This window comes from Dinoponera quadriceps, unplaced genomic scaffold (genome assembly GCF_001313825.1).
Source record: "Dinoponera quadriceps isolate SergipeBrazil2010 unplaced genomic scaffold, ASM131382v1 scaffold1115, whole genome shotgun sequence".
NCBI lineage: Eukaryota > Metazoa > Arthropoda > Insecta > Hymenoptera > Formicidae > Dinoponera > Dinoponera quadriceps.
The window spans coordinates 286,019-308,457 of record NW_014555233.1 but is presented as its reverse complement, the minus strand read 5'-3'; the positions used below and the strand labels follow the sequence as shown (position 1 = coordinate 308,457).

Genomic DNA, 22,439 nt, shown 5'->3' with positions numbered 1-22,439 from the left:
GATGCTATCAAACATTGACGTTTGCAGCATCCAGAAGCTTTAGTAAGATTAAATATATCGCTGCTGGGTTGATTGCGAAGTACGGTTTAACTATTCTTTTTTTTGAGTGACTGAACAAATTTTCCTCTTTATATAAATTTGAACTAAAAAAACACTATTTAAATTCTTCGATAATATCTACTTGAAAATTGAGGCTGTTATAACATTTATGTTGTTACTTCGCTGCTTATTAAAAAATACCAATGATGAGAATACTGTAAATATATTTTTTGCAACCTATTTCGTAATCAAAAGTTGATTATGTGTCCAAATTTACAATCTGTCAAGAAAAAACCGGTGACCGGTGTAACTTTCGAATCATTATAAAGTGATTATATTTTTAGTTTCAAATTAGACGTGGACTGTATTTACAAACTTAATTTTAAAATTTCATGAATGCCGACAAGATTTGCGATATGTTTCGCTTACGTGTGTTTAAGTCAAATTAAAATTAAATTCGTCAATACAGTTCATATGTGACTTAAAACTAAAAATATAACATATAACATTAATTATTGATATATAACATTGATAAAAAAATATCCGTCATCATTTAATAGATTCTGTTTTATTTTCACCTGCAAGTTGCCGACGACAATTCATAAATACTGCGCAAAATGGACTTCTGATTATTTGAGGAAGATACTTTTCATAAAAACGACAATCTTATCTCATATTTATATATCATACTGAGGTGATAATACTCGCACCGAGAATCGCGAATCGCCAACGTTCGCAATCGATTGGCGCGATTCGAAAATATCGGCGAACTTCAGCCGTGTTCTGCGAAGCGTTCATGCGCATAATACATTCATTGCTCTCATCATGGTGCTAAGTCCGAGAGAATCCGGCAAGTTCATCGCCTCGTCGGCGCGGGACGTGTTCATCGAGAACGAAAATGTGAAGCGACTGGCGCTTCAGGTAAGTCATTGCGTTCTCTGGGAGTTTAAAGCGGCACGATTCGAGGTATACCTCGAACGAGTCTTGAGACCCTTGGCGGAAATTAGGTTATGTTGAAAGAGCGCGCGATTCTCGTTCCCGTTATAACCGGCTAATTGGAAGCCCCACCCCTGCGTCATTTGACGTTGAATTGCTTATGACCTACTTTGTTTCACTTCTATTGTTAAAAATCGGTGCAGAGGTCACACGATCAGGCGATCGGTTGTTTCCCGTTGTTGCGCGGGAAAACGCGCGATTCGAAGTAAACATGGCAACACGGCGATGTCGTTTTGCGAGACGGAAGTCACGTTCAGCGGAACATTTATTTTGCAACCGTTGGAGGTTTTCCGAGCTGAGATCCGATTATTCTTTTAGAACCAGAATCTTTACGGGAAACTTCCAATAGTTGTAAAATAAGCGTTCCGCTGAACGCGGCTAAAGTTGCAAGGCGCAGTGGAATCGAGCATATGTTTGTCGAATTTTATTTCGTACCACGTGTCGAGTGATTCTTAAGTGTACGATGAAAATTGGTCGGTCATGATGGGAACGTAACTATACAAGGTTTCGTTTGGTCTGTGCAGGTCGTCGAAGCGATAGCAAATGACAGTTTCAGCCTAAACAATTTCTTGCAATGCGCGTTTCATCCTAAACACGATGAACCCTTGGCGGTGGACTGGATATTCGTCTTGGACACGTTGAATTTTTCATTCTGGACTGCGACCGGCGCTAAGAAATGGACTGTAAACGGATGTACTGGCTACTTCGCTCTGTGCGCTGCTGTCAAGAGAGCCATCGAGGTAAGTGCAGCGCATAGATCTTATTGATATGGACTGGCGATACATAGCAGACCTTGTCTGAAGGTTTTAAAGAGAGTAACATACTTTCCTTTCTTTTCCAGTACTTTACTTTCTTAAAGTATTCGGAAAAGTATGTTTCTCTAACCTCCTCCGAATGCCACTTCTAATACAGAAACTACACGGAAAAAATTAATCTTAAGTCAATGCTAAATATTCTTATATATAAGCAAGGATATTATAATACTTTTAAAAGATTTTCAGTCTTGATTCGAATGGAATTTGTATTGCAAGTATTACTTACATTCAATTCAAGACTAAAAAATCTTTTAAGAATATTATAATATTCTTGCTTATATATGAAAATATCTATCGTCGATTTAAGGTTATCTATTAAGACTATCTAAGAGTATTCCTTTTTTGTGTATAGACAATTGCCAGTTCACATCTATAGGTCTATGATGCAACGCTTGTCTGGTATTACATTTTAGCCTGCTTCACGTGGGAGCGATACTTGTAAGCATCACATGAATGTCAATCAATCACCTTTAAGTATGGTTAACGTGATTGAACATAATATAAGTAGCACTGATACTATTTATATTAGTACTGACACTATTCGTTGGCGAGGTGGCAGTGACACTGACGTGTGTCTTCCACTGTTGACTGCTTGCTGAAAGTTTCTACCCCCGTCATTTCGACTTTTGGCCGAGTCACAGATGGTGGTGGTTTTTTGACTTTGCTCTCCGTTAATGATTTCTGAACCATTAACTGTCTAATCTTTCCATGTTTTTTCATCCTATTGTAACCGTTTCTTCTTGCAATGTGTTTCTTTCCTGGTTCCGTATGTCTCGGTTTACCCTTCCGTCTTGAATCTTGACCAAGTTTAATGTTTACAGCCGGCTATTGCACAAAATGTCAATTTTCATTGAAATTTGCAGTTGCTGAGAAGTAAATGAAAGAGAAGCATAAACTTGGTAACGCTTGAAAAGCACGAAAATTCCAATCGTTAACTTTACACCTTGGCTTCTTTTAACTTCACTAACTCGTGCGATTGATACGTCGAGCTCGGCGATTCTTTCTTCCTTTTATCCCCTTTTCCGTCCTGCGATGTGATATTAGAAGGAAATTTCGCTTAAAGTGCATTTCTCAGGTAATCAAATTGCTTGATCGCGTGTTTTACCATATCGGTCTGAAGATATTTCCTGCAGCAAACACGTCGCCTCCCATCAGGTAAGTACCTTCTTATGTAACAATTTGTAAATAACTTCTTATCCTCCAAGAGTCCTGTAAACACACCAGATTACATTATAACCGATCAAACGTAGCTATAAGAGATTTTATCTCTTTTATTACGCAATAGAGATCTTTACAACCGATAATTCAACATCATCATTGGACGATATATATTTAACGTACGATATATTAACAACGAAATATCGCTGATATATTTGTAGATATTTTAGGAAGCAATCTTACAGAGTGCTTAATACACCTGTAGTCGTTCGACCTTTTATTACTTACTTTCCATTCTCGCTCTTTCCTCGTTTATCTTGTTATTATAATCCGTTATAAATAATTGACGACGGGTATTTAAGCACTGCAACAACATTTTCTGCTCCGCAATGTCTCCCTCTTGAAAGTCATGTTTTCTCTTCCACCTGAAATGCATTGTGTGTAAAATTTCCCTTACTGAATCTTATAATCTTCCTTAAATATCGCTAAGATATCGATGAATTTATTCACTATTCTACTTAACCAATACGCACCTTTCCTCCGCGTCTTGCTGTTTTTGTCGTTCGATATCTACAAATCGCTTTCCCCTGGCTCTGGCTCGCACTTTCTCCTTTTTTTTTCGCTCCATCGAAACCTTGATCATTTTGCTTCGTACGAAATTGCACTTTTGCTGAATTTTCTCATATTGCTCCTCGCGTTTGATATTAATCAGCCTCCACTTCTCTTGCCTGATGAGCTGCAATACTTTTAATCTCTGCGCCACCTTGCGCTCTCTTTCCCTTCGCATCTTCAATTTTAATTTTCGTTGCTGTGCGAAAAGCTCCCCAACATCGGTCAACTTTTCTTTCTTCAGTCTGTAATTATATCATGTATTAAATTATCAGGAACTAATTCAATGGAAACAATGTAATTACGATGATTTCTTCTCGTGGGGAAATTTTTCGCTTCGAATATATTTGGGATATTTCTATAAAATATATATAATCGTAAAAATAAGCAATAAATATCCCGATAATATCGAAACGAAAAATATTCAAATTTTTCCACGAGAGCAGGAGATGAAATCATCGTAATTACCTGTACATCCTTGGAGGCACTCGCCTCTTGTAACGGGTGTCCGCAGAGCTGCCACATTATATTATATATTTTTATATTTTATTTATATGGATCACATACAGATTGCATTTTAATTTTTTGTTATATGACGTTAGAATATCTTAAAAAATGTTAAAAGTTGGAATATATTAAAAAATAATAAATATTAAAATTATTCTTTGGTGAGAATAAAAAAGATATAATTTCGAATTACACCTCTTCGCCTCCTTTCGCGCCTGGTCGTCTGTGCGACAAAGGGTTCTCTGTTCGACAAACAGCCGGTTCCTTCGCCTCAGTTCCTTTCCGACACTACTGACGTGTATCTTCCTCAAATATTCTCTGTACGCGTTGTAGTCGCGCAGCGTACATTTCACGTACATATCTTCCGTGATACAGTCGGCTTCCAGTAGATACTTAATATTAGCCGGCTTGGAGAAGAATCCGAATAGGTGCTTGTCGTGTAAGGGTTCATAAGCGAAGTTGGTCTGGTAGCAGTAAGGGTCGCTCAGATCAAACTCGGCCTTCGGCCTGACTGCCCATAATTTCTTTCCCAATTTGCATCGCGTAAAATTGTAAGAGTCCTTCGGCACGTTGGGTATCACAGGTATCTTGTGCTGCAGAGACATCGTTTTCCACTTCGGCAGACCGAATTTAGGCACGGCTCCCTTTGGTTTGGCAACTCCTTCAGCCAATACTTCTATGCTCCTGTTTCGAAATTTGACTCGCGATACTTTCATTTGGGGGAAGAGGTACAATGATATTTTGGCAGGATATTTAGGATATATTTCTATTTAAAGCTGTCTCTTGATACAAATCTGATACTTGCAGAGTTCGTTCTTTTTGTAAAAATTAGATAAGATTCTATGCTACAAAAATACATAGTTATATTGGAATAATAAAATATATCTTGCTTAAAATAAAATATCGAATTGAATTAACAAAAATAACAATAATTGGGACTCGTCATAATGATTGGCATACTTATCACAGCAATTAGCATTCATTAGAAATATATTAAATAAAGAAATATGTCGCAATGTAGAACTAATTAATAACCGAAACTTAATATTTAAGTTGCGCTATTAAATTGTTTACTAAGTAATGCACTGCCCACACATATCAGTGTATCGACGGTCTCTGATTGCAACCTGATGAGTTAATCAATAGTGCAACTTAACCAGTTGTCTTCAATAGACCGCTTTCTCCCTTGTCATCATCAGCTGCACATCCGATGATAGCAGTTAGTGCTTGGCGTTTAAATGTGCTGATATGTTAATCATTGTATCCCTGCCAATCCCTGTACCTCTTCCCCTATTTCTCCTCAATTTTGTGATTTTATGTGCGAGACGAAAGAGAAAGATACGGGCCGAATGAGGGAATACTTTCAATTTAGCAACATATAATAATTGACGTGTCTTATCTAACGGCACGCGAATTATCTATACAAGTTATATAATTATGAAATTAGAGGGATAAATTAACCCTTAAATGCATGCATTTTTTTTAGGTTCATTAGTAGTCCCAGAAAATGAGAAAAATATTTAAAAAAATCTGAGGCATATGTTGAGCATTGCCTTTGAGCCTTTTGGATTGTATATTTCGTTTTAAGGAAGAATTTGGTCTTCCACGTTTAGGTGTACCTTTGATCTCGACAAAGAAGAAAAATAAATATGTTGCAAATTTGCAACACTATGCATTTAAAGGTTAACATTCCAGTATACGTGTAAATCAGGTTCAGAAGCTAATTAGTGTCCGATAGAATAGGTTAATCCGCAATTTTACACGAAACTCATTACTCACGTAATTCTTCGAACGCTAATCATGACGCGCGTTAGTATATATGCATTGAGGATTATTCACGGTGTAAATTTAGATCGTGGTGGCCTTCTCGTCTCTTCGTACGGTATCACTGAGATGTTTTAAATTTACAATGGCGTACGAACTATACATCGGAACGTCGCACAAGCGTGCGAATTCTGTCATGTCATGCGTGTATCTTCGTTCAGTTGTTTGAATACGCGCGGACCCGCAATTTATAGATGGAGAATTCCACTTTCGTTGCCCAGGAAAAGAAAGAAATTCGACAAAGAACCGAGATTCGAAGAGTGGGACAGTTTCCTGAGAAGTCACGATCCCGAAATCCAAGTACCGAGACGTCTCCCGAAATGCAAAAACTTTCCCGACGTAGCAATTGAGTAATCGCACTTTACGCACCTCACCGAGGTATTATCGACTGAAAGTTGCAAATTCGAACATTCAGCAATTCGTCGTTACGTGTTGTTGTTTTAAATCCTCGCGTTATTACGTTCCAGCATTCTCTTTCCCCGAATGGTCCGTGTATCTGTTGGATTTATTTTTCTAACGAAGAATAACGCTTTTTTTTTGAAATACAGGAAGGAAAGCCTATATTGGATCCTGCGTATTACTCGAAAATAACACTGAGCGATGCCGAAACCATTTTCCGAGGTGACAATGAGGTGAAAATACCACTTATGCAAGAAAGGCTTCAAGTTTTGCACGAAGCTGGAAATGTTTTGTTGAGCAAATATCAAGGTACAAATAATTACGATGATCATAAAGCGAAATGAATATTTCTGCCAAGTACTCGTATTGCATTCCCGCATCGTTTTTCTTCGTTTATTCGATATAACTCGCATAGAATTCTTCAGCGATTTCCTCAGCGGGCGAGTCGAGACGGGCATGATACGATTTTGTTATGTCGTAGGTACGTTTCAAACATGTATCAAGTCGTGCAAAGGATCGGCGATAAAGTTGCTCGACCTGATCGTCAACGAATTCAATGCTTATCGAGACGAAGCCGATTACGAAGGACAGAGAGGTAGTTATCACTAGATAACGTGCAAGAAGTCATTCGATGCCGTTATCCATCTAATTCAGTTGCAAATTCGTGCGTGAAAAATTGTCAATAGAGATTATTTAACTGTATCTTCAGATGTATTTATTTTTAACTAACGTGGTGAACGACGAATGTGTTATCTTTTCAATTTGTTTATATCTTGCGTAGTGAAACACGTGAACATGAGAAGGATATCTATTTTATTTTATAAATTTATAAAATTTATAATTTAAAAAAATTACAAAATCGATAATTTCCAAGAAATTGCGATATAAAATTTTTATAAAGCATCGTCGTGGAACTTTCTCAGTTGGTGAACGTTAATTTAATTAATTAATCTTGTAATATTGGGTTTCGATTGCCACTATTTTTTCAGTTGTATATGTCAATGTTTTCTTTCAGTTAGCCTCTACAAAAGGGCTCAGATACTCATAGGCGACATATGGTCTTGTTTCCAAGGATGTGGAATCGGCGAATTCCACGATATAAACTCTATTACAATGTTCGCCGATTATCGCATCCCTCAGGTTTTCTTATACTTCAAGGCTTTTCGCTATAGCGACTCGCTCATGAAGAAGCTTCAGTCCGGTAAGATGTTTGTCGCTATGCCACTTTACTCAGCGGTAAATTCTTCGCTTCGTCAGGTCCCACCTGTTTACGCCGGTAGTTTATAGATTGTGTAGCACTTCACGAACGGGTTCAAGGCTTATCTTAATAAGCGCTTAAGCTATATCTTTCGCGAAACGAAGGATTCACCGAGCGAGCCGTGGCAATATGAATTGCGTTTCCCCAGACGAGCCGTTGGAGAGCGGGAGCAGAGAAGAAGTGGAGATTCGCGGCTGCTCGATCGAGCTGGTCGAGAGATTATGCGCCGAGGTGCGAAAAATAATCGAGGATCCGAAGACGTCCCTGAAAAGCCCAGAAGCCCAAAACACCGCGAAGCACGTCAATGCCGTTCTGATCGACCAATTCTTGTGGGACTATCGGCGACAGCACGCTGAGAGTATCGATGAACAATGCATACCATTTCACAAAACAAGATGTATATACTATTAAAGCGCTGCATGTCGCGCGCGCTGTGAGTCTCCGAGTGATCCATTGGTGGTTAGAATAACCTTCTTTTTCCGACGGATGCCCACCGCGTCCTAATATGAAAATAATTGAAATTATTGAAAATATTTTTAAAATGTTTTAAATAATATGTAATAATGCTTAAAATATTTTAATAAATATTAAATATTGATGAGTATATTTTAAGAATATTTTTAAAAATTATTGCAGACAAATATTTGATTTTAAAATGAACGTGAACGTATCACTACGTTCCATTTTCAGTCTCTGGAGCATACGACCGAAGACACATATTTTACGCGTACATCGTTGATTCAATGAAAGGACGCGATCGTTCGAAGATTGATCGGCCGATTGTCGTTCTACTTTTGTATTTGAAACTTGTACGTTGTTGTATTTATTATAGAGATGATGGGAAGTATTAAGAGCGCAAAGCCGCTTCCAAGATTTTCCATGGAACTGTGCCATTTTGATTTGATCGATTAAAAACTATTTTTTCACCGTAAACACTCGTCAAATCTCTTCCTCTTGTTCCCGTTCCGTCCCGACGATCCGAATTTCAAGGTTCAAGCTGAAGGATACTATTTTTCTATAATTCTCATTTATTTCATTATATTACACTAATGTATCTTTTTGCGATAATATACAAAATATAAGCGAAATTTCAAACTACATTCCGAAAGAATATTACTACATTCAGAAAGTTTATTTCCATCGCATAATTAATTATTGGCAACGCGTGGGAACCGTTAACCCTTTCGACTCTTTTTATATGTTGGATAATCTTTTCCGCGTTCATTGTTAATTTTAAAGAAATTAAATTCTTAATGAAATTGTTCTCGAACTTTTGGGAAAGTTGTTCGAAGTTTGATAATTGTGGAACTCTTGAATTTTCAAACTCATCCTTGCACATTTTTTAAGAATTTCGTAAACAATATATCTCGTTATGTGCCACTTTTGATGACGTAATGCAGAGCAGTAAGGGTTAACGCGATCTCTCATCTCGACTCGACACACGGAACGTGTGTCACTTGTAACGCTTTCTTTGGCTATCAACGTATCGCGACGCCGTTTGGCACGAATTTAATCACACTTGCGTAACACCGTTTTGCTGTTATCGCGAATCGATCTTATCTGTACGCGTTTACACGCACACGATATTGAATCGCAAGTAAATATGTGACGCTCAACTGGGAGACAGTTTTTTTCCCATTAGCGTTCAGCGTTAGACCTTACCGTCTTTGCCACTCGCAGTGATGTAAATCGCGACTGGATTTCGCGCGAAACCACGTTTGATTGTTTTACTTCCGCGCTGTATTTTGGAAGTACGAAAACTCCTACGTGTGCAAAAGAATTCTCAAATGCGTTAGATACTACGTTGATACGAATATTTATAAGACACATCTCGAGTTCCCTTTTCCTTCTCTCGGAATCTTCTCCAAAAAAACGTAACTTTTAATCTTGACTTGACATCGCGTTCGTTTGACGTCGTTATTCTGCATCGTCGACTTAAAGCTCTTTCGCTTCACGCATATCAGTAATTGTCTCATTTGGCTCATGGACGCTGCGATAATTATATTTACAATTTATCTTCCTCCCGACACACCCATCTCGGGAATTCCAATTTGAGTATGAGTTAATCGTGTAAACTCACGTTCGAATATCTCATTTCGATTTACAATCGCGTTCTCTTCCGGTATGTACAAAATCAACCCCAATGCGATACTTCGAATTGCAATTTGAATCGAGAAGAGAGTGTAAAGTCACGTTTTGAATTTATATTTTCAACCCGGCTCGTATAGAACGTTAGAACGAATACAATAGTCGACGTTATCGGCTAGACGCAATTCAATTTCTCTTTTGCATTTGCTCCCAAAATATTATGTTCGACTTGAGCTTGCCGGGCGAAATCACGGCGACGTCGCTGTCCTCGCGTTTTGATCGAACGACTTCTGACCGATTCGCCGGCCGTTCTTCGATCAACGACCGACTAACGGGTGGCGAGGTGATCTTGCTGGGCATTTGACGCAGTCCTTCCCGAAACTCCCTCGATAGCGATCTGGCCGTTAGACTGTGCATCTGTTTGGGCGTTTCGACTATCTGCACCTCGGGCGTGAATGACCTGTCCTTGACGTCGTCTAACTTCGTTACCTGCAAAGCAAAAGTGCGCCGAATATCGCAATCATTAGCGGGTGTAGACACGACGTTCGAATTAAAGAACGAACGTCCGCAGCTAAAATCACAGAAAGCTGGTGCGTTAAATTATCCGTTGCTTAATTAATTATTCGATGCAACGTCCCGAGTTGGGAAATAATGCTTTATTTGTACTCAGACAGCACATAATATTTGTAAAATATTTAAAAAATGGATATTAAATATTTTATAAATATCCAAATGTCGGAGAATGTCCGATATGAGAAAGCTTATGATAAATATGTCAAAATATTTATTTAATTCTTTCCCGGACATTTGAATATTAACAAAACATTCAATATATATTTTTAAAATATTTCATAATTGTGTTCTGTCTAAGGCCATTACAGTTATTTTTTTCTTTCAGTAATGACTAAATTTTTATAGCTTACTTTTTTTTATTAGGTAATTTACAGCGGTAACCAATTATCTTTCAAAATGAGTAACGGTTGCTTTAAAAGGTTTTAAAGAGTAACTTTCTCGGTCCCGATATCAACCCCCGTAGTCCTATACACGAGTTCGTCCGAGACTTTCTTCATTCGCGTTTCTACTTGAAGTCTCGCATTGTTCTAGATCAAGCCCGAAAGATAGAGAAGGAGGTTGTATCGTTAATTACCAAAGTTTTGCTCGCTTTCGCGGGCACCGGCTCAATCACAGAAGTCTGTCGGCCGCTGAAGGCTTCTGCGAGCCTCTTCACGGACGGCATCGGCAACTTCTCGTCCGTTCTGTGCAGCCTATTTTTATCCTCGATATAGATATCCTCGAAGGACCTGTCCAAGTCGGACGAGGCTTCGTCGTAGCCATTGAGCGAGCCATCGTCCATGTTAGCCGCGTTGCGTTCGTCCAACTCGTCGCTCACACGATTCCGCGAGTTCCTAGCGGCCATCTCGTCTTCCTCCTCGTCGTGGTTAACATCGTCGTCGTCGATGTTATCGTCGTTGTTATTCACGCGAACCGGATTCGCGTAATAATACGCGTCGTCGGCTACGTTCGGCATCGACTTGGCCGACACGAGCGAGCCGACCTTCTCCACGTCCTCGTGCAACTGGTTCAACTCCCCCGAGCTCTTCGTCAGGTCCCTTCTGTCGATCGGGAATCCTTTGTATTCGGCACGATGTTTCTCACGGCCGATCGCGCACCTCGTCAGGTTCGACTTCTCGTTGTCCGCCGGCTGGTCCAGCTGATTGTTGGAGTGAGTGCGTCGCAGACCGTCCTGGTAGCCGAAGGACCTCAAGTCCAACCTGTTGACCACTCGCTGTTGCTGCGGTCGCGCATTCCTCTGCACCGAGAATTCGTTCTCGAAGCCGTACGCCTTCAGGTCGATCCTTCGGACTATCCGCTTCTTCTCGTCGTCTCGCCGCTCCGCCTCGAGGCTGTGCTCCTGATTGTTCAGCTTCGCGTTGATCTCGTTCTTGCTGTTCTTCCTCTGTTCGTCCTCCAGGATGTCGTCCGCCCGTCGCTCCTGACCGGTCCCGTCGCCGGGAGCGCGTGAATTCGCGGCGCGATTGTTTGTCTCGAAGCTGATCATCTCGGCGTTGTTCCTCCGCCACGTGGACGTAACCTTCGTGTCCTTCTCCTCTCGCGGCACCGAAACGTCCTCGATCTCCCCGGACATGACTTCATCCTGGAACACACCAAGGACCGGCTGACGTTAACTATTTCGCGCTGTGATCGATCGCGAAGCTCTGCACATTTCGTTATTGAACGTCGAACGCCCTGAATTTTTTTCTTTTCTTCTTATCTTCCTTTATTTGTCTCAATTTTTTTCGTTTCGTCCTGTTCGCCAAAAGACTGTCACACTTCTATTTCTTCTTCCTTTTGTCCCTTTACGCCTCTTTTTTTCTCCATTATATGATGGACATTATTGTCAAAATATTAAGTGTCATTAATATTTTGATATTTATTGACAATTTTCCGTAGTATGGATCTCATTCTGACGCAATAATAATAGCAATGATATTGTGACTTTTCCCAGGCCGTTAGACGTTAGTAGGAATTTTGTTAGTACGAAGAATAGTGCAATTTTCATACTTTTGATTTATTTGACTTATTTTCACGATATCGCTTATATTCACGAAAAGATCGACAATAATTAGTACTTGTACGAACACATATTGGTCGTGGCTTTGTTAGTGAGTAGCCGCAAGCTTTGTACCCGATAAAAAAAAACTGCAGACATGTAAATTTGTATTTTACGAGTGAAAGCTCCGCGAACCAACGTGGTTTAGGAAAAGCGTCGCGCAAACGCCGAACAAATTAAAGAGAAGCGTCTGTATTAATTACCATTGAGAACATAATACGGTTAAGAAGCTTTTATTACACCGCATAATCTCGATATTATTAATGTGTTATAATTAACTACAGCAATGAGTTAGAATTGTTACAGTTAGAATTGTTGGAAATTCTTTCGTACTGCGAGACCTTTGCGCAGGAAATATATAACGATAATAGTCTACAAGAGATTTCAGCCTTTACAAACGCTTCAAACACGTCTCGATACATTTAATTGTTAGTCACCACACATTACACACACGCAGGTAAATATTACGGTACTTACCGATTCTAAAAGTGCTCTCTTTTGCAGCTCGTATGCATGGATTCGATTAGCATATCTCGCGTATCTTTCGCGTGAGATGCGTCGAAAAGGTTTAGATTACGATTGGAACATCTCGTAATATCTTTTTACGTAGAAATGAGAAACACTCACGCAAAATCGGTGTAAACGTTGCTATAAGAAACATCACGAAGAATTAAGTTGCAATTAGTTTACGATTAGTGTGGGTTATTGTGTGTTAATATATGGTGAGAAGTTCGGTTCTTTCCTCTCATTTCTCTCCCTCCCTTTCTCATTTTCATACGTCGATTTAGACTTTAAGCTTTTATCTTTTCGATCGATCGAATGTCCAAGTTCTAAATACTGATTTGAAAAGTTTAAGCGTTTGTATAGGCGTGTCTGTGTAAGTGATATTTTGTCTTAGGATATGGTGACGCTTTTAATTCTCATTAAACTACCGGACGTAATTGCGGGACGCGATTAGAAAGTGCATGGAAAAGTTGAGCGTCCTGTGCAATCTTCTTGCATTTATCTGCAATATAAGTATCGATTATTTGTGTAATCTGATGTTATATTAAGTCGGTCACTAATTATTAGGACGAGGTTTCGTTTATCGTTGTCTTTCATTCGTTAAATGTTCCTAAAAACACCGTTTTCGAATATAAGATAGTTTCAGAAGTAGAATTCTAGTCTAGTCGATGAGAATCAGCGGGAGAATCAGCGTTATTGCGAGATAAAAGTTTTTAATTATTCTATACCCGTATTTATTTGCCACTTGCAACTTTATAAATATGATCCCTTAACTGTTAATCGCGCGCATGATTATCGCGCTTATTTCTAATATTAAATTGACGCATTGCGCCATGGCACTGGTATTCTCATTTCCCAAGTACACGCGCTGTCGCACCGAAAGATACGTGCAAGTTTATCAACACGTATTAACAATTATTAAATAAATTATTATTAACAAACCCTCATAACCGCATTAATTCGACTACGCCCGGCTATTTTTCGCCGGGATATGTAGGTAACAACATTAAGATTCCCTATTCTGAATTCTTCTAACATTCATTTAGAATAAAATAACGGGGAGTTCAAGGCCGATGATTTTTATAGTTGGGCATAACTTTATTTAACAATATTTTAACCGTTTTTTTTCGATGGCGGGAAATCATCCAAAAGAAACGTAATAAATTAAGTTATGCCTGACTATGGAGGTATTGGCTTTGAGTTTTTTCGTAAAATTCCCTACGAACTTATCGAATAATTTAACAGAATTCGCACTAATCAATTTCCTTCGTGAACACTTCGCTACATCCTTAAGCTGACAGATTTGACGATAACATATTCTTCAAGCGTTTTGTCTGCCGACTCGATTTCCCTGATATTCCTTCGTTAAAGGACGATAGAAAAAAATTGATGAGGCATATTTTCACACAAAAATTTTCTAATTGAGAATAGATAAGAATAGATATTTTCATATATAAGCGGGAATATCATAATCTTCTTAGAAGATTTTTAGTCTTGATTTGATTGAATTTGTATTGATGCAAGTATCACTTACACTCAAGTCGAAACTAAAAATCTTTTAAAAATATTATAACATTCTTGCTTGTATATGAAAATATCTATTCTTGATTTGAGGCTATTTTTTCTGTGTAAAATATAACACCGCAAAGGGATAACCTTAGAACCGTACTTCCGCCAGGAATATATACTCCCCATATATCTAACATTATCTATTCGCGGCAATGACACGCCACAACGATCGGCATCTTGTATATTCGGTTCCAATATAGTTAGAATACTGTTTTTGAGTTCGCAATTTTTGAGAACGCAGCCGATGGTCCAATGAGAGAACTTCTGGGAATCAAAAACAAGTTTTTTTTTTTCATTCCAACAGTTGCGTCTCAGAACCACGTCAAAAGAATAATCGAACCGTATTGAAACCAAGTGCACATCCCTGGCTCGTTCGCGGCGACGCTTAGTTATCATCACCATATCGTGACGTCGCTCAAACTCCTCACGTCCGACTTGTCGTCGCATCGCCTTTTATTATCGCCCTTGCGCCCTCGCGCTCGTCCAGGGCCCTTCGAGCTATCCGAGTTTCTCTCGTTGTTCCCGGCCATCGATTTCCCCAAGTTCTCGTCGGTATCGTCTTCGAAGACCTCTCGACGTCTTCGGGATCTGGGCACCCTCCCTCGCGACGTCGCGACGTTGTTGCTGAACGCTTTCCTCCTCTTCGAGACGTCCTTGAGGAACTTATCCATTATAGCCTCGTCGGCCGGTAAAGACAAATTCGCGTTCTTCCTGCGAGCCGAGTTCCTACGTTTCATTCCGGAGACGTTGCTGCGGCCGTCCCGCGCGATTCCCGCTAGAACTCTGTCATCCGCGACGTCCTCCTCCTCCTCGTCTTGCCAGTCGCTCTCTTCGAAAGCGGAGCTCGTCGAGTGCTCGAAGCTCGCGAATCCTTCGAAACTCGAGGGACGTTCCTCGCCGGCCGTACAAACTCGGCTCGAGGAGTTGCGGCTCTTCCCGGCGGCCTTCAGCCGAATCGTCGGTCTCACTCGTGTCTTCCTGCTCCTCCTGATCCCGCCGAAAGTCTGGAACTTGAACCTGACGAATTCGGGCACATGGTCCGATTGTGCGAGTCGATCTTCGGCCGAATCGTCATCGAGATCGTCGAGGTCTTCGAGATCTTCGAGGTTCTCCGCCGGTTTCTTCGGCCGCGTCCTAATCCCGCCGAAGGTGTGGTGACCGGTGGTCCAGAACCTCCTACCGCCGACGGAGGCGATCTGATCGCCGTTCTCCAGTCGGTAAAGCTGCCGCCAACGGTCTCTCTCGAGCTCGGAGTCACGCGAGCCGATCGAGCACATGCCGGAGTCGCGGTCGCCCGGCGATCCCTCGCCGTCTTCGTATCGCGGTTCATCGATCCAGAGCCTCCGCAGATCCGCGGCGTTCTTTTCCCCCTCCGAACTCACCGGCGTTGAATTCGCAGCTGATGGATTCGCCTCGTCGCTCGCGGGCGACCGCGTGACTTCCAGGTGCAGGAGAGGGTTGATCGCGAAATGCGAACTGGCGCGAGGATCGCAGCAGCGTCGCCTAGGGAGGCTGCCGTGCAGCGAAGCGGCTTCGAATCGCTCGAGCTCGTGACTCACCTGTTGTTCGCGTTGTTCGTCGCCGGCGCAGCTCGACCGCTGGGACAGCGAGCTGCTCGGTCTGCTCGACGAGGACATCGCTGACTTGGCCCGCTCCGATCGCTCCCCGCTGGACACCTTCGACTGGTTGATGTAGTAGTCCCTGCCGAACCTGTGCGGCCAACCGAGCAACAATACGGACTCGTGAGAGCACGGCTTCGTTCGGTTTCTTTCGCGGCTAACCGATTGACAATTTTTACATTGCGCCCCGACTCGAATTGATTTTTATCTCGTCGAATGTATATTTTGATATTACATTAGGCATGGGGGGACGATTCATTTTTTTCCTTTATTTTTCCTTACTTATTTCACAACGTCTCACTTTTTCTTACTTTTAAGAAAAAAAATTCACCTTTTTCTTATGTGACTTGAATCCTCTCAAAAGAAAAAAACTTGACCACAAGAAACCATGTTCGATAAACAGCTTCTTTAGAGACAAAAGATTCGATGAAAATGGGAAGCAATAAAGATTCTGACTACACGGTGTTTGTAAAGTGAAGAACTGTAATTTTATTTTTAAACTGTTTTTATCGGGACTATCTGCCAGGAAAACAGACCATTATGAGCATACCTGTGTACCAGTGACTGTGTTTCTAACTTCAAATTAGTCGTGGAATCGATTGTCCACGTTTGCCCATTATCTTATTTGTCCATCAAAACGAGTTATTTACAAACAAAACCAAGAAAATAGACAACCGTCAGAAGCACACCTGACTATATTTTCTTTAAACTGGATGTTATTGAATGTTATTTTTTGAATATCATTCTTGAGAAGCTGACTAACTAGTTTGCTTTCAACGAGAAAACTTATAATTTAAATATTTTTTTTTTTTTACTTCTAAAATTTGTTTTTGTTTGATAAAAAAATTAATAACTTATTTTTTTAATTATTTTTAATAGTTAAACCATCCCCATGCCTGTATTATTTTCCTTCCCCCTCCTTTCTGTGACATTCGGGAAATTACACAACAAAATTACCGTTTGATGTCCGGTGGATCGGGTGTCAAGAGAGTATCCAAGTTCACTTCGTTCAGCTTCATCTCGTACTGAACTCTAAATAACAAAGCGATCGGGCTAAGAGCTGAAGGGCTAGTCCCTTGCGAAATGGTATATTCGTAATGTTCCTCATTGTTGCATTCTTACCCAGTAAGATCCGCGGATTTTCGCGAATATCGCCTCTCCCAGGATCGCTTTCGTATGTTTTCTTCGCTATAAGGATTGTTCTCAATCGGCGGTGCGTTCTCCCATTTCTTATGCTCGCGTTCCGCAATCGTGCCTGACGGATATACGACGATTATTCGTATATGTCGTGTAAATATATTTGCATACATAAATAATTAATACTGTTTTCTATCTTATGACATAATAGCTCAGAGATCAAATTTCTTGCGAAACAAACACCGCGTACGTACGTTTTACATTTTAACATTTTAAACGTTGCAAATTAAATTACATTGGTTTCATAATTTAAATTAAATTATATTAACAGTAATCATTTGTGTTTCGTATTTATTATTTCCGCGAAATTTCTGTCTGAAGTTAACAACGAATCACTTCGTCTTAATTCCGCGTCAAGAAGACAAAATTAAATCTCTCTCGGCCTCTTTTCTAATTTAAAGAGTGTAAAGGGACATGCACTTATACATATTGAATTACCTGGGCGCGGTGGAGCGCTTAATAGATCCTTCTCGGTGATCGTATCAACGTAACTCTCTTTCGTTGCATAATAAGTTAATTGAATTGTGGCTTCCGAGCGTTCGCTGCATAAAATTGAGAAAGAATTACGAAGGACGTACACGTGCCGGCGAAACGATGGACACGTTACGTAGTTGGACTCAAAGTAGCTCGGGATAATTCGGAAGGTACACGATAGCAAAATAAGTTAAGAGAAACGTGCGCAATATATCGAATCAGACACGGAACAACATCGTCTCCTCGCTTACCTCCTTTCCTCTTCGGTCGATATGTTTTCCGGCTGCTCCTCCGCGAATTCCCTCGTTTCGGCAACAGCCTCGCTCTCTCCACTGTAAACATCGACTTTCGTCAAACTGTCCAGGTGCCTCTGGACCGCCGTGTCGTAGTGTTCGGTGTACTCGCTCTCTTGTTGCTCTTCGTCTTCGTCGGCGATGTTTCCTCGATCGCTCCTTTCGCTCAACTTTTCAGATAGCACTTTTACGTCCTTTTGCATGGGACTTTCCATAACGCTTGCAATTGTCCTTTCGCTGCGCTCTACGATATCCATAGGCGGCCTCTCTTTGGTCTCACTTTCCTCCCCTTCCGTCCCCGTTATCAATGCTGGGGAACTTTCACTCGGCCTCTTCTTATCATTCTCGTCCTCGACTACTTTCTCCGCCACGATCTCCTCGATTTTCGCTTTTGCCTGGCAGACTTGGTCAACTTCGTCCTCGCCGAGTCGCGCGATGTCGTTTCGTACTTGTTGATCGTCCTCCGCGTCACACTCGGAGGTTCTGCGGCTCCTCGGGATTACGTTGTTGATCGCCTCCATCAGTTCCTTCTCGATCTCCTCGTCGGATTTGGTGGAGGAGCATTCGGACAGGTCGGACGTGTCCTCGGCGTCTCGGTCGCCGATCAGAGCCTTGTAGCACGTGTTGGAGCTCGGCACCAACATAGCGACCGCGTCCGGCTGCGATCGAGCGTTCCTTTTCTTCTGGAACAACCAGTTGTCCTCCCAGGACTCAATCGGCGAGACTAGGTCCGTCGTGTGATCAGTGGCACGATATTTGGTCCTGATTCGCGAGTTCTCGTTGTGATCCGAATCCGAGGAGTCCGATAACGACGACGACAGTTCTCGAGGTGCTGTTTCGCACAGATATCGCCAGGATTTAGAGCGAATTACACTGTGCGTGTTGTTATTGTCACGGTAGAAACTTTGTAATTTTACAATTGTAAAAGATATAATCTGTTTTATGTACAAAATGGTCGGCAATTCTCGCAGTGCCGTTTTGCATGGGTGTCGCTATGATTTAAGGCAAATTTTTATGTGCTATTATATATACTATTATGATAGGAACTTTATAATTTTGTATATACACATATATATATATATATATATATATAATTATAAAAAATATAATTAAAATATAATTTCCGTTTTATGTACAAAAATGTTGAGAAAAATTATCGGTCACTCACGGTCAACGATGTCCATTCCGAATTCCGGAAACGGCACGCGCCGAGTGCATCCGTATTCCAAGGCGTCATTGTCAGCGGGTTCGTCGTCCGACGTAATCGTAGTCACCTCCTCTATTTGCTCTTCCATCTGCAACGAAATTTTATCTCCTTCGGACTTACGAGAGACTCGATGAAGCGCTCTCTAAATTTCTTCGAGTGAAATTCCACTCGAAGAGTAGACTGTGACAGCCGAGTCATTCGACATCTAATGATTTCTCACTCACATAGAATGAATTGTTCCATTTAAAATCGTCGAGTGGATATTTTCCACTCGAAATCGAAGGATAAATCTGATAATCTGTACTCCGTTATCGCAGGAACGATTCACCCACATGGATTAACTCTAAGTACTAGATTTATTTCACACTGTGAATCACTTCAAAAGATACACACTTGTTGATATTTATCGTAAATCAGATTTTGGTAAATTCCTTCCTAATTTTATTATATAAATATCCAATATTTTTATTTTTAAAAAATGAGCAAAGATGAAGCTGTAGATAGTTCCTTTTCCTTCTCTCTTAGAGAATTGATGTAGGATCAAAATCTCAATTCGGTTACATACCATAAAAGACACCGATTCCCGATGATCTCCATTCTGCCTGATCGATGCACCACGATCGCCGTTGCACTCGTAGCTCTCCGCATCATCTTCAATGCCATGCTCGTTCTCGGCTAAAAAAAGAAACGTCGTCTTCGTGAACATGTTTCCCCGTACGTCTCGTGTACCGTACTCGATACGCGATAACGCGTTAAGTAAATTCTACGCACTGGAAATGTATTTCGTCTTGGACGCATCCGTGATGTGCAGAACATTGCTGTTGCCGTCTACTCGTTCTCGTTGCAATCTCTCGATAACCTGAAACATACGTGTTACGTCTGATTATACGATTCATCTTTTCGTATAGATTAAAGCGCGCGAATTGTCCTATAATCAAGTCCGCAATTTACGTTATAACGGAAAAGTACCGATAATAATAATAATTAATAACAAGTAACGCTTTCATTTTCCTAAAGTTCATTTGAGAGACACACGCAAACAACCTTATTAAGTATCGCGGTAGCGAGAAGGTCCTCATAGCTGTGATCCGCAATAGCGCGTCCTTCTCGAGACTGTTCGCCATCTTCAGACGCGTTCAATGCCGGTAATTTGCGAGCTTCCTCGACAGCACGCTCGACGATCTCTCGGAGCGCTGCGTGAGCCATTGCTGGTGAATCCGTGGATGGTTTGTCTGCGGCAACGAATAAAAAGAACTATCGGTAAATTATATTCGCAATTATCGGATGCGCGTTAGATAACACGCAAGAATCGGAACGGTAAAACTCGGACGGTAAACCTACAAATCGATCGTACACGGAGAGAGTTTTCTCATAAAAATTGTTACTTGCCGGAATTATTGCTAGAACCATTCTAGCAATATTTTGCTGGAGTTTTGTGAGTAAAAAATATATCGATATTCTGCATAATTTAATTTATTATCCTTGATTTATATTATATTATTATATATTATTATATATCTTTCCGTATTATATGTATTATTTAGATTATAGCGATTGTGAAGTCTGTTATTAAGAAATATGCTATACATATGTCCCTTAGCAGCATTTATCGTATTCTTCAGTAAGATGAACTATATTGACAACCTCTATTCTTGCACTACTGAAAAACAATGAAGTTGATAAGAATTATGTTAAAACATTCTCGCAATATTCAAGAGAATTAATTAACGCTTAATTAATTAGTGAATTAATATATAGTTTGTGGGAATTTGAGGGTTATTAATATTAATAATTTATTAATATTAATTATTAATTATTATTAATATTAATAATTTGAATATGATGTTGGCTTGACGTGGAAGATAAATTATTCACGTATGTTTGAGAAGTCTGATAAATAAGTTAGCGCATGCGTTTATACTTGATCTGTTCTTTTTAGGTAAACTGGCTACTACTAGTTTAAGAAAGAGAATAGAAAAAAATTTAGCTAAAAAAAACAAATAAACTGATCAATTGTCAAATATATTTTATTATTTGTTTCCCAGCTAAACCAGTTGCATTAGTTCAAGAAACTTACATACACATTGAAGCGTATGAAACATACGAGATTCTCACGCTTCAGTGTGCGTACATTTTTTGAACTAGTGCAACCATTTCAGCTGAAAGCAGGCCAATTATCCTCATATAAAAATGTAATAAATATATTCACACCAAAAACCGCGTTCGACACTTACTGGTCCAACTACGTTTTCCCTAATTGCGTATCTCGAGAGCCTAATTCAATTTAGTTTGTTTAACATAAAGAAAGCTACATAACATTCTCCGCGCGCAGCCGATTCGCTTACCGTCTCCGATTCCACTGCTTACATTTTCGTGCGCCGTCTAATCGAAGACGACTAGAACCGATCGAAGGCTCTGCGAGCAAAGTGACGTCGTCTTCTCCGTTTCAAGTACATAACGACTACGTTCTCGAGACGCGTCGTCCCCATCTCAAATGCACACCGCCTATGTACTTATCTCGCAACACATTCTAAATAATACGCGCGCTGTTAAAAAGGAAAAATTCCCCGGAGCACGTTCGAAATCCTCGATTGACTCGAAAATCGCGAATTCCCCCTCGGAATGTCTTTGACTCCGCGCTCGAGAGAGATTTTCCGCCGTTCCTCGAGTACTATCGATCCACGATCGATCGCGGTTCCCGCGGGAAGCTTCGAGAGCGACTGTCGCCGCGGCGGCTTGAACGTGGCCGTACGGGCGAGCGTACCTGTGCAAACCTTCACGGCCGGCTCATAAACGATCGCGAGCGTTTAGTACGCGGCATCGACGACACTGCACTTTCTTCGCCACATGCAGTGGCGATCTCGCCGGTATCTAACGAGATAACGGCGTTACACGCGGTCTCCGCTCCTCCGTCGCAATTTCTCCGCGGCGACCTTGCCGACGATGCATGCTCGTCCTTACACGGCCACTCCTCGCCGACGGCGATTCGCAACTTTGTTCTCTCTCTCTCTCTCTCTTTCTCTCTTTCTCTCCCTCCCTTCCCTCCCTCGAGCGCGCAGCTCGCCAGTCGTGGATCGCGGCCGCCAGGTGAAATTTGTCGACCTCCTGAATCTTTCCGCGGGAAACTCGATGTACGCGTTTCTTATCGCCGGCACATCCGCGCACCGTCCGTCCGATTTTTACCCGCCGTCAGATCCCCCCGTGGAAATCCTCGGCGGAGCGAGCCGATGGTGCGGATGATGATCGATGAGAGAGTCTGCCGCGGGCGGGCG

General features: G+C 41.0%; 3 protein-coding genes across 10 annotated transcripts in view; 1 reads left to right on the top strand and 2 right to left on the bottom strand.

Annotated features, from left to right (window-relative positions):
- The first annotated feature begins 812 nt into the window (after nucleotides 1–812).
- On the top strand, nucleotides 813–8,183 carry LOC106743664 (UPF0553 protein C9orf64 homolog). Its single transcript, XM_014617727.1, has 6 exons — nucleotides 813–960; nucleotides 1,560–1,775; nucleotides 6,497–6,656; nucleotides 6,829–6,942; nucleotides 7,363–7,548; nucleotides 7,754–8,183. The coding sequence occupies exons 1-6, from the start codon at nucleotides 865–867 to the stop codon at nucleotides 8,014–8,016; spliced, it is 1,035 nt and encodes a 344-aa protein (XP_014473213.1). The 5' UTR covers nucleotides 813–864; the 3' UTR covers nucleotides 8,017–8,183.
- On the bottom strand, nucleotides 3,013–6,579 carry LOC106743665 (fibrous sheath-interacting protein 2). The gene is made up of 3 exons (XM_014617728.1): nucleotides 4,320–6,579; nucleotides 3,542–3,862; nucleotides 3,013–3,433 (listed from the first exon to the last, which is right to left on the bottom strand). Exons 1-3 carry the CDS (start codon nucleotides 4,838–4,840, stop codon nucleotides 3,289–3,291), a joined length of 987 nt encoding a protein of 328 aa, XP_014473214.1. The 5' UTR covers nucleotides 4,841–6,579; the 3' UTR covers nucleotides 3,013–3,288.
- A 714-nt stretch (nucleotides 8,184–8,897) lies between the features above and the next one.
- Nucleotides 8,898–22,439, bottom strand: part of LOC106743619 — a 34,807-nt gene continuing 21,265 nt past the window's right edge. For 7 of the 8 annotated variants that reach the window (XM_014617628.1, XM_014617631.1, XM_014617629.1 and 4 more), the window contains 11 exons: nucleotides 20,212–20,399; nucleotides 19,939–20,026; nucleotides 19,733–19,842; nucleotides 19,129–19,255; nucleotides 17,919–18,792; nucleotides 17,632–17,735; nucleotides 17,119–17,251; nucleotides 16,954–17,028; nucleotides 15,937–16,087; nucleotides 10,841–11,848; nucleotides 8,898–10,182 (listed from right to left, as the gene is read on the bottom strand). In XM_014617628.1, the coding sequence (XP_014473114.1) occupies nucleotides 9,880–10,182; nucleotides 10,841–11,848; nucleotides 15,937–16,087; nucleotides 16,954–17,028; nucleotides 17,119–17,251; nucleotides 17,632–17,735; nucleotides 17,919–18,792; nucleotides 19,129–19,255; nucleotides 19,733–19,842; nucleotides 19,939–20,026; nucleotides 20,212–20,399 (3,161 nt within the window). In that variant the 3' untranslated portion in view covers nucleotides 8,898–9,879. Of the gene's footprint in view, nucleotides 10,183–10,840; nucleotides 11,849–15,936; nucleotides 16,088–16,953; nucleotides 17,029–17,118; nucleotides 17,252–17,631; nucleotides 17,736–17,918; nucleotides 18,793–19,128; nucleotides 19,256–19,732; nucleotides 19,843–19,938; nucleotides 20,027–20,211; nucleotides 20,400–21,534; nucleotides 22,184–22,439 lie in introns of those variants that run through there. The other variant, XM_014617636.1, reaches the window with a different exon arrangement.

Bases quoted from the DNA above. Each gene is read 5' to 3' on its own strand.
- LOC106743665 (XM_014617728.1), bottom strand. From the start codon at position 4,840: ATGAAAGTATCGCGAGTCAAATTTCGAAACAGGAGCATAGAAGTATTG. The intron at 3,863-4,319 runs GTGTAATTCGAA...ATATAATTACAG, and splicing joins GCGCGAAAGGAGGCGAAGAG to ACTGAAGAAAGAAAAGTTGA. The intron at 3,434-3,541 runs GTGCGTATTGGT...AATGCATTTCAG, and splicing joins CAGCAAGACGCGGAGGAAAG to GTGGAAGAGAAAACATGACT.
- LOC106743664 (XM_014617727.1), top strand. From the start codon at position 865: ATGGTGCTAAGTCCGAGAGAATCCGGCAAGTTCATCGCCTCGTCGGCG. The intron at 1,776-6,496 runs GTAAGTGCAGCG...TTTGAAATACAG, and splicing joins CTGTCAAGAGAGCCATCGAG to GAAGGAAAGCCTATATTGGA. The intron at 6,657-6,828 runs GTACAAATAATT...GTTATGTCGTAG, and splicing joins TTTGTTGAGCAAATATCAAG to GTACGTTTCAAACATGTATC.